General features: G+C 37.5%; 1 protein-coding gene across 1 annotated transcript in view; it reads right to left on the bottom strand.

The window, feature by feature from the left end:
- The window catches only part of Galphas (G protein alpha s subunit), a 242,883-nt gene extending 235,654 nt beyond the window's left edge, over positions 1 to 7,229 (bottom strand). The window contains exons 1-2 of the mRNA XM_081738476.1: positions 6,812 to 7,229; positions 6,600 to 6,672 (exon numbers count right to left, since the gene is read on the bottom strand). Coding sequence (XP_081594602.1) covers positions 6,600 to 6,672; positions 6,812 to 6,950 — 212 coding nt within the window. The 5' untranslated portion in view covers positions 6,951 to 7,229. The remainder of the gene's footprint in view (positions 1 to 6,599; positions 6,673 to 6,811) is intronic.
- Positions 7,230 to 14,539: the final 7,310 nt, after the last annotated feature.

The raw sequence follows: 14,539 nt of genomic DNA, 5'->3' as shown, positions 1-14,539 counted from the left end.
GATTTTTTTTTAAAAAAAAAACTTTTCTGTTTATTATAATCTATCTTACTTTGATTACAAGCTTCATTTCTTACATATGGACATGATACTTCTAGGATATATTAATGGTGTACCAAAGTTTATTTTCATCCCTACGTTTTACTCTCATTGGCAACACTGCAATCAAAATTAGCCATAAAATTGTCACATCCTTCTTCTAAAAAAAACAAGGTCTCAATCATATCAATCGAGTAAATAATCTTTGAGCTATATAATTCATTACACGAAAATTTATGAAGTCAAAAAATGGCTGGTCTCGAAAGGGTTAAATATTTGGAGCCTGTAAAGGATATTCTATAATAGTACATCTACATAAGGTGTCAGAATTTCCATAATCTTTACTTCATTCCATTGTATAACCTAGTATCTGCATATAGTATACCTCTTTTGAGATTCTCACAGGTGTAATATGTGATGCGCAATGTAATTGTAATTTATTTTTTCCTATCTTTTTTTTGAACTAATGTTCAATCTAAGAGGACGACCGTTATACGAAATGCTGCATTAGAGGAATATTGATTGTGATATGCTGATGAAGCTGTGTTTCCCCTCAGTTCTCCTATATGTGGTATTCCTAATCCTAATCTTTCCCTTCATCCACTTCTCTCACTTTCCGTATCCCATATACCCTTTGAACTACAGTGATAAGGGAGCAATTAGCCAACATATCACTATTCTACTGGCTTAACTGTCTCCATCCCGCCCAAAACTATGTTTATCTGATAAGTGTGTCAGAATCAGACTTCAGGTAGAACACCCAAACAAGCCGAGGTAAGGAGTAAAATATAAGAAAGAAATATAATTTAGTTTATTTTAAGACATTACACAAGAATAGTTAATATATAATCAATCTAGAACTACGCATGGATAGGATTTCCTAACAAAAAATAAAACTATAAACTCAAATTTACGTCGCACGCTTGACTTCTTGCAAGATATTATAATCAAAATATTTATGCGATGTTACAAATCTAACAAAACGTAATTTGTTTACGATATTACCAAAATTTTTTTAAAAATCATTCTTTGCATTGTTTCATACCTGATACCATTTGCAATGTTCTAAAAACTTCCCTACACCTAAAATAATATTAAACCTAAATTTGTAATAATTCTTAACAAAGATGCAAGTTGTTAATAAATATCAGCCTCGAAGACGAGTTTACGGGAAAATTATTCACTAAACTTTGCTTCTGAGAAAATTTCCCAAATAGGTTTAATCAAGATGTTAATTTATGCCAAACCAGGATTAAACTACAAATAAAAGACATAAATAACAAAGACCGCGGTGGCTCAGTGGTAGAGCGTTCACTTCTGGAAGGTGAGGGGTTCCTGGTTTGATCGTAGCCTTCGCCTAGTGAGTCTTGTGGTGGACCAACATCGTGTGTGTGGGTTCTCCTGTTTCCTCCCACTTTGTTCATTCCATCATTTCATTTACTATGTCATCATCATCTTTAGTTTTAGTTCATAATCGTGGGACGTTATACAAACCAAAACAAAATAATAGAACTTGTAAAATATACAAAGTTCTTGTGCAGAAATGAATAAATGTTTTCATAAAATTTTATACATCTCAGTCTTTACACAATCTGCACATATAATGAAATAAAACAAATTATTTACCTTTCTGCTGTGCACATTGCTTACTGTTACTAATATTTCGCCTATCTATCTTGCTGCAGGCTTCATCAGAGTTTCAGTTTATTATGCACAAAACTACTACTTCCTTATTTAAAATTGTTTAGGGCATACATTGTTTTAAAAAGGGATGAAAACTATTGCTGACCACAACAGAACACTGTAATACTTTTCAGGATTTTTTAAATACCAAATATACATAAGTATATATATATTTCCCAACAGTCTTAATTATGATAAAAGAAGTACTTATCTACATAAGTAAGCTGAAATTTTGAGAAGTCCGCAGCTAGATAGGCAGATGAAATCAGTGCCATGTCGTAGAAAATCAGCGCCCAGGGCGGGAGTATACAAACAGCATACCTCCCCCCTTCATACCTATGAGTAAGGTCGCCAACCGTAAGAAAATTTTCTAAAACAATTACTGCTTTTCCTTGATTTTGAGCACTTTTCCTTCCATTTTACATATATATGCCTTTTACCTCCTAAATTTTACGCCCACTTACTTCGACACCTGGGGTTATCGCCCTGCTCGCCCCTCCTCCACGGCACGGTGCTGGACGAAATATTAGTGATAATAAGCAATCTACACACAGGAAGGTACATAACTTTTATTGTATTTCATTGCAATCTTTCCATATTTTAATAACATTCCTCTTTTACTGCTTACATTTCTAGAATTCACAATTTTTTAGCGGAGATAATGGACAACAGATCAATCAAAAAATCACTGATCAAGTGTTGTAAGTCCTGTAATTCGATCATAGATAATCAGGTGTATTTGAATCACACTGAGTAAAGGCAGGATTGTCTGAGGAGCGCTTTATCATGTAAATGAAACATAACACATCATTTACTTTTTTGGATGGCATTTACTATCTCCCCCAACTCGTTTCATGACTCCAGAACCGAGGACCTTGTTTTTGTTTAAACTGTGATAAAGGTAGAAAACAACAAGCCCTGCGAGGCTTCTAACCCCCTTCGCTCGCTCAGTTATATTGTGAAATAAGTAACACTGTTGATCTTATAAGTGCAAGATTGGGAGAGATACTAAATATTAACCACTTCTTCTAACTATAAAATTGATTTCCTTTTAAGCATTTCCTTACTAAGGTTCACACGGAAAATAGAAACAAGGAAAGATAATGTAATACCAGTGGCAACGTTTTAGAGAGGTCTCATTAGTAAAATGCTACAACCTAAGAGGAGAAAGCTTAAAAAAGCTGCAAAATTTTGTATACATGACCTAAGACATTAGGTTGCCTTATAGAAATGAAATTTTAATTTTTACCGAAGTGACTTCCCTCAAGAGACGCCTCTGTTTAATACCAGGTTAATGGTCCGTCCATAGTTCTGATTCCCCTCCGACAACTTCCCATCAAATCCATTCTTCTACTATCATTTACTTGAATTTTCATTCGTTTCGTCTAGTTTGCACAGTGTGTAACCGTGGAATATCAAACCGAAGATTTTATCCAAAATCAAAACGAATACTAAATCAAATGGGCAGTCGGTGCTTTATAGCGTTGAAGAATGAAAGAAAGAAAAATCCTAAACATAAAATATATAAGAGTTTATGGTGCACAATGTCGTGTCCATGAAATTTCTCGGGGATTAAGTTCCAAAGTTGGTCGTCCATTTGCAACAATATTTTGACATTTTACATGAAAGAAATGCATAATTTACTCGTGTGTGTGCTTGATAATGTGTAAGGAGAGTGGAAGTTATGTTCATTTGTTTATAAGCGGTTATAAACATGGAACTATTTGGCAAGCGGAGGGGAACTACTTCGTGCAAGGTTACCGCTTAGTTGGATTGTGGGAAAGGGAAAGTAGCAAGCATTTGTATTGTGAACAGGGCTGCAGGTGTACAGAGACACTCTAGTTGGAATCCATACGCAGCGACGAGAAATTACACTCTCTTAATTTTAACAAAATTGGTCCAAACTTCCTTAACCCTAAGATAACCCGATCCTACCCTACCCTACTTATTCCTATCTTACTCTACTCTATCATACCCTTTTAAAAAGGTCCTAAAATTGATGATTTTTAATATTTCCGTAGCTATTATTATACTTTTTGTCGAAAACCAGGCAGACGACCAACTTCGGAATAAACGCTTTTCTCACAGTTTCCCGTTTCCTCCGACATTATCATATCAGGAATTCTTTCATCGTAATTTAACTTCTATTCACCATCCGTCAGCCTAACCATGAAACGTTAAATTAATTAAAAGATTTCATTTTCATTCCAATATAAATACGACAAAATGAGAAAATCTACAGATAATAAAAAGGACAATGCGATAGACAGAGATAGTGCTGAAAACTTAAACATAATTTATGTTTTACGAGGCTTTATGAAGTGGCAACATCGATACCAACGATCATAATGAAGAGAAACATACGCAAGAGTAGATGTTTCATTAAAGCAGATTAAAACTAAAAATGTTTAATAGAAAAAAAAAAAGAAAAAAAAAACTATGGTAACAAATTCGCCGATAATGAATGAGAAAATTTTTGTATATAGTAACCAATTTAAATACCGTAATCTAAACGTAAAACCAATCTACCTGCAAAGAATTTGCGACAGAACTTAGCACACGAACTCACTACTACCCACACACTTGTATAATCTTCTGCTGACGGATACCGTGTACGGAAGTACAACCATCTGGTTAACAAAAATTAGTTCGTAATTACTTTCTGGCTTCCTATATCGCTCTTATATATATGTCTTTCCATTATTACGCATATTTCTTAGATAAACAGCAGCAAATGGGTTGCTAGGTTTAATTAAAACTTAATTCGTCAAGCGGATTCTGGCGTAGCCTAAAGCCTGTGTTAAAAAAAAAAAAAAAAAAATGTAAGAAAATGAGAACTTCTTGATATATCGTGAACTACATAAAGAAAAAGGCTCTTTGTAAAATTTACCTGGTCTCAGCTATATGATTTCTACGCTGTAATTCGTTTTAGCCTAGACTCAGTAGCTACTTACTATTTTATGTAGAAACAAGAACTTCAGAAATTATTTAAAAAAAAAAAAAAAAATGCATCAAAAGATTCCGGTCTTTGGATCATGGGCTAGAAAAATTTTTGAACAGATCCTAAATCGAGTTTTGGTATTTTTTACGGAATAAGCACACCATACTGAGTTAAGTGATAGTTTGGGTTTAGATACATTCCGGTTATATATAATTCCCCAGATATAAGGCCTACACGAAAATTTTTGATTGAAATATATTGGATGTTTTGATGATTTTTGGATCAAGGGCCTCAAAATTTTTGAACGGATCCTAAATCGAATTTACGTATTTTTTATGGAATAAGCAGTCGCCCGGGACGAGTGGTTCATCTGTGCGGGCGAGTATTTAATATCATACCGAAGGTAAGTATGGGATGTGGCCAAGTAGCTTTTTTCTTGGGCGAGTAAAATTGTGTTGCTTGTTTGCATTCCTGGTTTGGCTACATTATATATAGTTCTCCAAACATTAGGCGTACAAGAAAATTTTTGATTGAAATATATTGGGTCTTTTGATCCAAACACAGTTACAGGAATGTTCACGTTCATAAAGTATCGTTTTTATGCGATATTTTCCTTTATCAATCGAATTTCAAATCTCGTATGAAATCACCACACACACACACGTACGGAACTAACACCTTTCTAACCGTACACTCTGTTCGAAATAATTTTCCAAAAGAAGCTAGGCGGAAGAAAACTGTTAATACACATTGCCACTAAAATACTTGAATTTTCAGAAAAAAAAAAAAAATCTGTTTAACATTATCATATTTCTTCATTGTTTCATATTCACGTGCTAAAACAGAAACCAAATACATGTACTTCCACAAGTCACTGGTACCCAGAATTTTTTTTTAACAAATTTTGAGTCTCGCTTTTAAGAAAGAAAGAAAAAAAAACAGAATGAATGCTAATGCAGATAGCACTCTGCATATTGCTACTGAAAATAACGTAAACATTATGAGAACCAAACATTCTCGAAGCTAGACAAGTACTATTGAAGAAAGAAAAAAATACACTGAAATTTAACTTTTCATTATCTTTGACGTCTTAAAAAACTTCAATGCAGATAATTCTCCCTTCCCCACACTATAATGAAATTTTCTTCACGTTTCCAAGAATCAGGCAAAGACTATGCTATATAAATACAAGCAGTATATACAAGTAACAATTTGAATCCACACAATAAATTTCATAAAGAGAGATGATAATTTGCAGTGCGTTTGAATAATTTAATAATCATAATAAGATTTTAGTACCTACCAGTATGACTTTATTTAAAAAAAAAAAAAAAAAATCTGTACTTTCCATTTCATTTAATATTAACAACAAATACCATGCAAACAATTATTTCCTTTGAATTCACTAAATCAATCTATAAATTTAATGCCCTTCTGCATTAACCCTAAATTTATTCATGGTTAAAAATAGTACATTGATTAGCACCTCCTGGAATATTGCACACATTCTAGAGGGGAGGGGAGTCACGACAGGTGTCAAGGGAAAACATTCGGGCACAAACAGTGTAACACCTTGACTATGAAATAATAAAGTCTTATTTCGTACATTCACTGATCAAATGTATGTCAAAACGAAAATCACGTACACGCACATACACAAAAATCATATTTTGGAATATGCAATAAATTCAAATGAAGACCTGTCACAATTATCGTGTTAAAAACGAATTCCTTACACACAACATATAACACTCTGACTAACACAAACAATAAGTCAATAGCAATTAGTCTTTCTATAATTTCAATTTTTCGTGTGCTATGATTTATTACAACTGAACATTCTGGTTCTATCATGCAAAAATACATTATTAATTGGATGCCGTCCACACCCGGCAACCAGTAACAATTACGGAAGAATACAAAATGATTGTTGACTTACTCAGGGCTAAAACCGTCGACATGTAATATCCTCATCTGTTTTACAATTGTGCTTTTCCCAGATTCTCCGGCACCTTAGAATAAAAGAAAACAAAAAACCCTATTAGTGATCATCATTTACACAGAAACCAGGAAAGATCTTGAACAGCTCAATATGGCTGACATAACTAAACGATTAACCACGTACTGTATACCGAAGAGTTCGATATTTACCTAGCAATAAGAGTCTATGTGTTGCTCTGTAGATCTGTTTATCCTTCTGTATTTGTTGATTTATTTTTTTGTTCTGAATCTTTTCTCGCTTTCTTTGGTCTTGGTCCGCTTTGGAGCTCCCACTTCCAAAACAACCCATGACATCGGGCCAGTTATCAAGAAATATGGTGGCCAGGCAGCACCGATCAGGGTCGCGCTGCCTCTTGCTATCGACAAGATTCCCTATTTTGTAAACAATAATAGTACACACTAGTCACAAAAATACTATCTACACACAAACACACTACTTTCAACACCATTCATCCATCGAAATGCCGCAAACACCACCGTTTTTAAACGAAAAACAATACATAAGGAACACCCGACAACTCGCACGATACAAGACTTGCACTTCACTGGCGAAGGGTGGGTAAAACAGTGGTGCATTGTGGGAATCACAACCTTACCGAACAGCTGCTAGTGAGAATCAGGATGCGCGTAGTCGCGAGTCAAATTATTTAGCAGAAGATTAAGTAATTGCAATTTTAACGTCTATAATTGTTATCTATTTAATGACTGTAAAACTTACAGAGAGAAATAAAGTCTGCTAGTATATCGGTTCCATCTAATGCTTGGGAATTTAATACAGCTTGTTAAATAACATTTAAAATTTACCGGTACTGTCACTTCTGCATTCATGTGTAGGTTGCATCTGTGTGTGTATTTAGTTTATTTGTGTTTGTATGCGAGAAAGTCGAGGGGAAGAGGTGAAAATGCAAGATAAAAATAAATAGTAAATATAATAACGGGTGACAGCGATGATCTAACTCTATCTTAAATTAATGGTTTTCAACCGGTTGGCCGCTCTCCTCATTAGTCTAGTGGTTTGTGTCCGTACTCAGCGCAGGAGGTCTCTGAAATGAAATTCAAGTTTTACGTCCCACAATTATGCTATTTAGGCTAAAGGAGACGACTGATTAATGAAAGCCCACGGATACGATGTCCACCACAAACTTGCGTGACCAGAGATTGAGCCAAGGACCTCTTGCAGTACAGGTGGGCACTCTACCACTGAATAGGGTTGCCAACTCTCGAAAATAAAAAACCGGTACCCTCTCAAAATTCCCTATGATATAGGTCTAAGTGTGAAGAATCTCTATTCTTACCCATCCATGGGAAGGAAACGTACTATCATGGACAAAAGTGCATTAGCACCTGTAGTCTGCATATCCTTAGTGCATTTACTGTACTAATAAGCTTAATAGATACATTGTGCTACAAATGAGAACCTGAAATCAGCATTGATCATTTTATTGTATTTACCAGTAACTGCCACTTCTTTAAAATTATCGAAACAGATGAAAAAAAGTATATTAATCTTTACGTAACAATTTTAGATTTGGAAAATAAAATTTATTCTTTAAACTTATACTTCAACTACAGGAAATTGCTTTAAGAAGTCCTTTATCATTCTTAATAAATGTATAAAATTCCTTACAAGTAAATTTCAAATTTTTCCTGATACAGTCTCTGTCATCTCTTTAAAATTATCCAAACAGATGAAGAAAATACATTAATCGTTGATAGTTGGTGAAAGATGGCAATTTTGGATTTACAGAATGAAAGTTACTTTTTAAATCTATACTTCGAGCTAGATACAAATTTGAAAAAAAAAACTATCATAAACGGGTTGGTAAAAAGTTTATACTGGTCACCGGCTTTAATCAAAATAACAGCAGGGGCCGCGGTGGCTCAGTGGTAGAGCGTTCACATCCGGTGCTTGGGGTCCCTGGTTCGATCCCAGCTCGCGCCGTGTGGACTTTGTGGTGGACAAACCCCGTGCTCGTGGGTTTCCCGGGTTCTCCCGTTTCCTCCCACTTTCTTCATTCAAGCATTTCGTTCATCTCTCATCATCACCGTCTCTTTTAGCCTAACCGGCATAATCGTGGGACGTAAAACTTGAAGATTTCATTTCATTTTTCAAAATAACAGCAATATTCCCGGCCAGTTGGCAACCGTACAACTGAATCACCGTGTCCCCACGAGGTCCCGGGTTCGATTCCCGATGGAAAGACATCTATAGAACGCACCACAATGGTCCGCATTTAGGATTACCAGATGTCATCTTTTATCCGCACATGTACTGTCAGTGATTTATCCAGAATTTTAAACTTAATGGGGGGATGTTCAAAAAATTCTGGAAGGTGCAATCTTGCATTAACTTTTTTTTTTTAACAAATTTTAAAATTTCTTGATAAAACGAACGATCGGCATTTGATTTCCTTTCTCAGCCAGAGCCAATTAGCGTCGACTTTCTCATGCTTGGTGTGACATCGAGATAAAATCGTTGGCAATCGATTGATCAAACGTTGTTGTGATGATCACAGCAGTGTAAAGGTTGATTTTCATTCAATCTTGCGTTGCGTGCTTTGCCTGAAAATTTATCTTGTCGAAAGTAAGTTGTTTTATTCTATTGGCACTTAAAACAAGAATTGAAAACATTTTAAAAACCAAAATAGAAAGATTTTTAATGGTGTCTTTCCGTTCTACCGAAAGGCCTTCCAGCACTTTGTAGAAAATATTTTAAATGATCTTGTCTTTAGGCAGAACTGGAATTCCAGTTTTGCCTAATCTTCCGAGATGAGGAATTCTGTCCAGGGAGGGATTTCTTCAAGAGAATTTTTCTTTAGTAATTGTATCAGATTTTGTAAGAAGAATAACTATTTCTTTAAGTTTTATCATATATTTTAGATGTTATTCTACTTGTTCTTCTCGAAAAAATGACTAGATACAGTTCTGTTATTAACAGGGTTATTCACATCTATTTCAGTAAAAATGAATGTGATTTTTTAAAAAAAAAAAATACCTGCAGAGAAATTGAAAATTAATTGACACAGTTGCAAGAAATCCGTTTGACATTGTAGCTGAAACGCAGGTATTTGAAAAAAAAAAATCACATTCACCTTTACCAAAGTAGATGTAAATAACACTCCCGATAAAGAACTGTACCCTCGTCGTTTTTCCGAGAACAAAAAGAATAACATCTAAAATGTATTATGAAACTTAAAGAAATAGTCTTCTTACAGCCTCTATTAGAGTTACTAAACAGGTTATTATGAATGCAGGACAAAATTCAAGAGGACAAACCGCAAGGAAAATTCAGACAAAACGGACTAAATCCAAGCGATAGAATCATAGGCGCAGATTAATGTATTAATGTATTAAAGGTATAATAAATAGGAATACCCAGAACTTTTCATATTGGTATGTGTGAAAGTAATTAAACCTAATCTGCCATTTTACTATAACACTTTTACGTTTTAGGGGCCGCGGTGGCTCAGTGGTAGAGCGTTCATCTCTGGTGCTTGGGGTCCCGGGCTCGATCCCAGCCCCTGCCAAGCGAATCTTGTGGTGGACAAACACCGTGTGCGTGGGTTCTCCCGTTTCCTTCCACTTTCTTCATTCCATCATTTCATTCATTACTCATCACCGTCTCCTTTAGCCTAACCGTCATAACCGTGGGACGTAAAACTCAAAGATTTCATTTCATTTTCATTTTTTACGTTTTATTGAGTTTTCATCATTTTTTTAAAAAAAAGGAAAAGTTATTTTAGTTGAAAAGATACAGATAACATTTTAGAATATATGATAATTGAAGGGAAAAAATAATCATATAGGGTGTGCACTGGTACATCCAATATATACTCCTGTGATTTTGTCCTTTGGATTTTGTCCTCGTCAGAATTTTCCTTGCATTTTGACCGCTTGGATTTAGTTTCCGACCTCGTTACTACAGCCGTTACATATGTGAATTCCGATCTGCATACAAACACGCTAGGAGTCAAGCTTTTTGGTGTTGCATTTCCCTAAAAATTTCCTTCTCGCATAGAATCTCCTGTCTCCAAAGATTAGGCAGAACGAGAATTCCCGTTCTGCCTAAATATAACATTTGAAATATATTCTACAAAGTTCTGGTGGATTTTAGGCAGAACGAGAATGAATCTTTTTAATATTGCACCCTAGTTTGGGGGTGTAAGGAATTTATTTCCGGGGAATGTCCGAAAATTTTAGAGGGGTGCTGGGAAGGTGTAGATAAATCCAGGGGCGGATCCAGGGGAGGGCGATCGGAGCGATCCCCCCAGAAGAGGAAGCTTTCTTATTTTATATATATAAATAAAACCCATCTAAAAAAAATGAAATGAAATATTTTAGGTTTACGTCCCACGTTTATGCCGGTGAGGCTAAAGGAAACGGTGATGATGAGTAATGAATGAAATGGTTGAATGAAGAGAGTGGGAGAAAACGGGAGAACCCCGAGGAAACCCACGCACACGGTGTTTGTCCACCACAAAGTTCCCTTGGCAGGGGATGGATGGGCCATGAAGCGAAGAAGGTTTCAAGTGCATTTTGCTCTACTAGGAATTTAAACTGTCGTCCTCTAAGGTGATTATTCAAGCAATGGAACAGGTCATAATCGGACGATGCAATGTCCGGGGAGTATGGCAGATGCAGAGTGCTTCTCATCCAAGGCGTAGAGTTGTGTCTCAGGTCATCCTAGCCACATGGAGCTTAGCGTTGTACTGTAACAGGAGGACCACTTTGCGATTTAGAAGTGCTGGCTCCAGAGTTTTGAGCCTTTCTTGAACACGGCTCAACTGCTGACTATACACAATTGCATTGATGTTCTGACCAGCTGGTAGCAGTCTCCGATGCGCAATGCCGCGAGCAGTCCACCAAACTCAAAGGAAGGCCTTCTTCTGCTGCAGTGCTGGTTTCGGCTGTTTTGGAACCGGTTCATGGGATGCTAACCAATGATGTCGGCGCCGAGGAGCTTCGTACAGGACCCACTTCTCATCACATGTCAACACCCTGCTCAGAAATGGCTCCTTCCTCAGACGAGACAGCAAAGGAATACAGGTGTCTGCTCGCGTTGCCTTCTGGTCCGGAGTCAAATCATGTGGCATCCATCGACCCAACTTATAGTGCTTCCCAAGTTGATGGAGATGCTGCCGAACGGTTTCTCCGCTAACACTGAATTGTAGTCCCAGTTCCTGACATGTCTGGCCACTGTTCGCCTCGATAGCTGCGTGAAGATCTTCATTTCGTACATATGTTCATCTTCCGGCACGTGGTGGGTCTTCGAGTGTTTCGTTACCACCGCTACACTGTCCGCGTAGTCATGATACTTTCAATAAAGGCGTGGCATATATTCCGTCCCGCTGCAGCGGCGTTTAACCCCAGTTTGAACTCGTACAGCATACAGGTCTTTATGACACTCAGTGGAAATCTCATGTTCACTCTGTCCTTACGCAACTTCACGATGTAACTGAACTTCCACAACTAGGTACTACGTTGTATATACCCACACCAACAAGCAACAACTGACCTTCACCTTATCCCCATTCGTATTCACTTCACGGTGTGAGGGCCAATAGAACACAGGACTTCCACAAAAAGCGACAGATCTTTCCTGGTTATCTTTATATGAAAATAATGGAAACATCTAGAGATGTCTGGGTTGGCAACGATCAGGTGGCGACCACAGCGCCGGTCTATTAGTGGTGGTGTTACGGCAAACTCTGCACTGCGTGAGAAGCAATAGAACAGCAGTGTGCAGTGAACTGAGCGGACAGTGATAATGGAAAATAGCCAACCTCTCTTATTTCGAAATCGAGCAAATTGTTGGTGCCCGGTTATATGGTGCGAGCGTGTCCAAAGTGATGTCCTACAAAACTCATGGCAAAACCACATCAGCGAAGAGGGAATGTGGTCAGAAGAAAAAAAAAATTACACTAACAGGTCCAGCCGAGCATTAAAGCATATTGTTACCCAGAACCGTCATTGGACTGCGTGCAACGACCGGGTAAATCAAGCGGCACTTCCCACAGCCTGTACCGACAATCACAGCCTGCCGCGAATTACATGACATAGCCGTACAGGGTTGGGTTGCACGGATGACGCTTTATATCGACGTCAATGATGCGGCGAACTTGCTACACTGACCGTTGATGACTGCAAATGTGTGATATAATCGGTTGAGTTATAGTTCAAGGTCATAATAGTAAAGCATAACACGAAGAAAAAAATCACAACGCAGGCTTTTTCCAGACGTAGAAGTCGAGTCTCAAAACTGTACCGTCAGAATTCATAAGATAAACCAGTAGTATGTATATACAAGTATTGGCAGTGGCGAGGCATGAGGGGAGACAAGGTAGACAATATCTATCTTTAGAATTTTATATGCTTTTTAGATTTTTTCCTAATGTAAAATCTCCTATATATATATATATATATATATATATATATATATATATATATATATATATATATATATACGTTAAAACTAGATCCTTGTTAAAAGCCTACTTCCATTAACATCACTGTATTGGATCCATATTCCTTGCATCAATCTATAGAATTTCGTAAACTACAACGCGCGCGTGAAATGAAGGGCAAACTCTTGGGATTTAGGTCAAAACCCCCACAGCCAAAACCCCCACACTCAAAAAATGTCAAAACGCCCACACGATCGGTCATAACTCCCACACAAATGGACAAATCCCCCAAACGCACGAACGGTCAAAACCTCCACAGCCAAAACCCCCACACTCAAAAAATGTCAAAACGCCCACACGATCGGTCATAACCCCCACACAAATGGACAAATCCCCCAAACGCACGAACGGTCAAAACCCCCACAGCCAAAACCCCCGCACTCAAGAAATGTCAAAACGCCCACACGATCGGTCAAAACTCCCACACAAATGGACAAAACTCCCACACATAGCAACGGTCACAATCTCCACATAAATGGACAAAAACCCCACACAAATGAACAAAACCCCCACACAATCGGACAAATCCCCCACACTCTGAAAATATCGTGATTGCACGTCTTTGTTGCGGCTCTTTACGACGCCGACTTTAGTGTTTCTGTCATTACAAAACAGTGCAAGAAGAATAGTTGCAACATCGGTTTAAGTGGAATAAAAAATGTTATTAAAAAGTACAAGGGCAAGACATACAACCAGGATCATTTCAGAGTGTGGGAGATTTGACCGATTGTGTGGGAGTTTTGTCCATTTGTGTGGGGGTTTTGTCCATTTATGTGGGGATTGTGATCGTTGCTATGTGTGGCTGTTTTGTCCATTTGTGTGGGAGTTATGACCGTTGGAGGTTATGGCCGATTACCAGTGTGGGGGTTTTGGCTGTGGGGGTTATGACCGTTCGTGTATTTGGGAGATTTGTCCATTTGTGTGGGGGTTATGACCGATCGTGTGGGCGTTCTCACATTTCTTGAGTGTGGGGGTTATGACCGTTCGTGTGTTTGGGAGATTTGTCCATTTGTGTGGGGGTTATGACCGTTTGTGTGGGCGTTTTGACATTTCTTGAGTGTGGGGGTTTTGGCTGTGGAGGTTTTGACCGGTTCCCAACTCTTGCTGTGTAGAATCCCTCAAAAGGTGTGTCAAAAGGCGTTCGGAATTCTGCCTATTACAGGGTTGCCAGACTAGTTTATTTTAATTTACATTTGTAAGTGCCATAATCACCGCTACTTTCTTCTTGCTGTTGTTATCACTGGTACAAATCCCGGGTGGATGAGGAGGACATGTCCCCTCCAAACTTGGAATATTGAACCATCCTTCCAATAATTCAATGTAAAATGTGCTTTTGCGGGAGAAATGAGACGATTTGTGTCCGATTGCCACAAAGGAAAGTGATATGAATGTGATGTCCCCTCAGAATAAGCCT

This window comes from Thermobia domestica, chromosome 2 (genome assembly GCF_964235325.1).
Source record: "Thermobia domestica chromosome 2, izTheDome1.hap1.1, whole genome shotgun sequence".
Taxonomy (NCBI): Eukaryota; Metazoa; Arthropoda; class Insecta; order Zygentoma; family Lepismatidae; genus Thermobia; species Thermobia domestica.
This window is presented reverse-complemented; position numbering and strand designations above follow the sequence as displayed.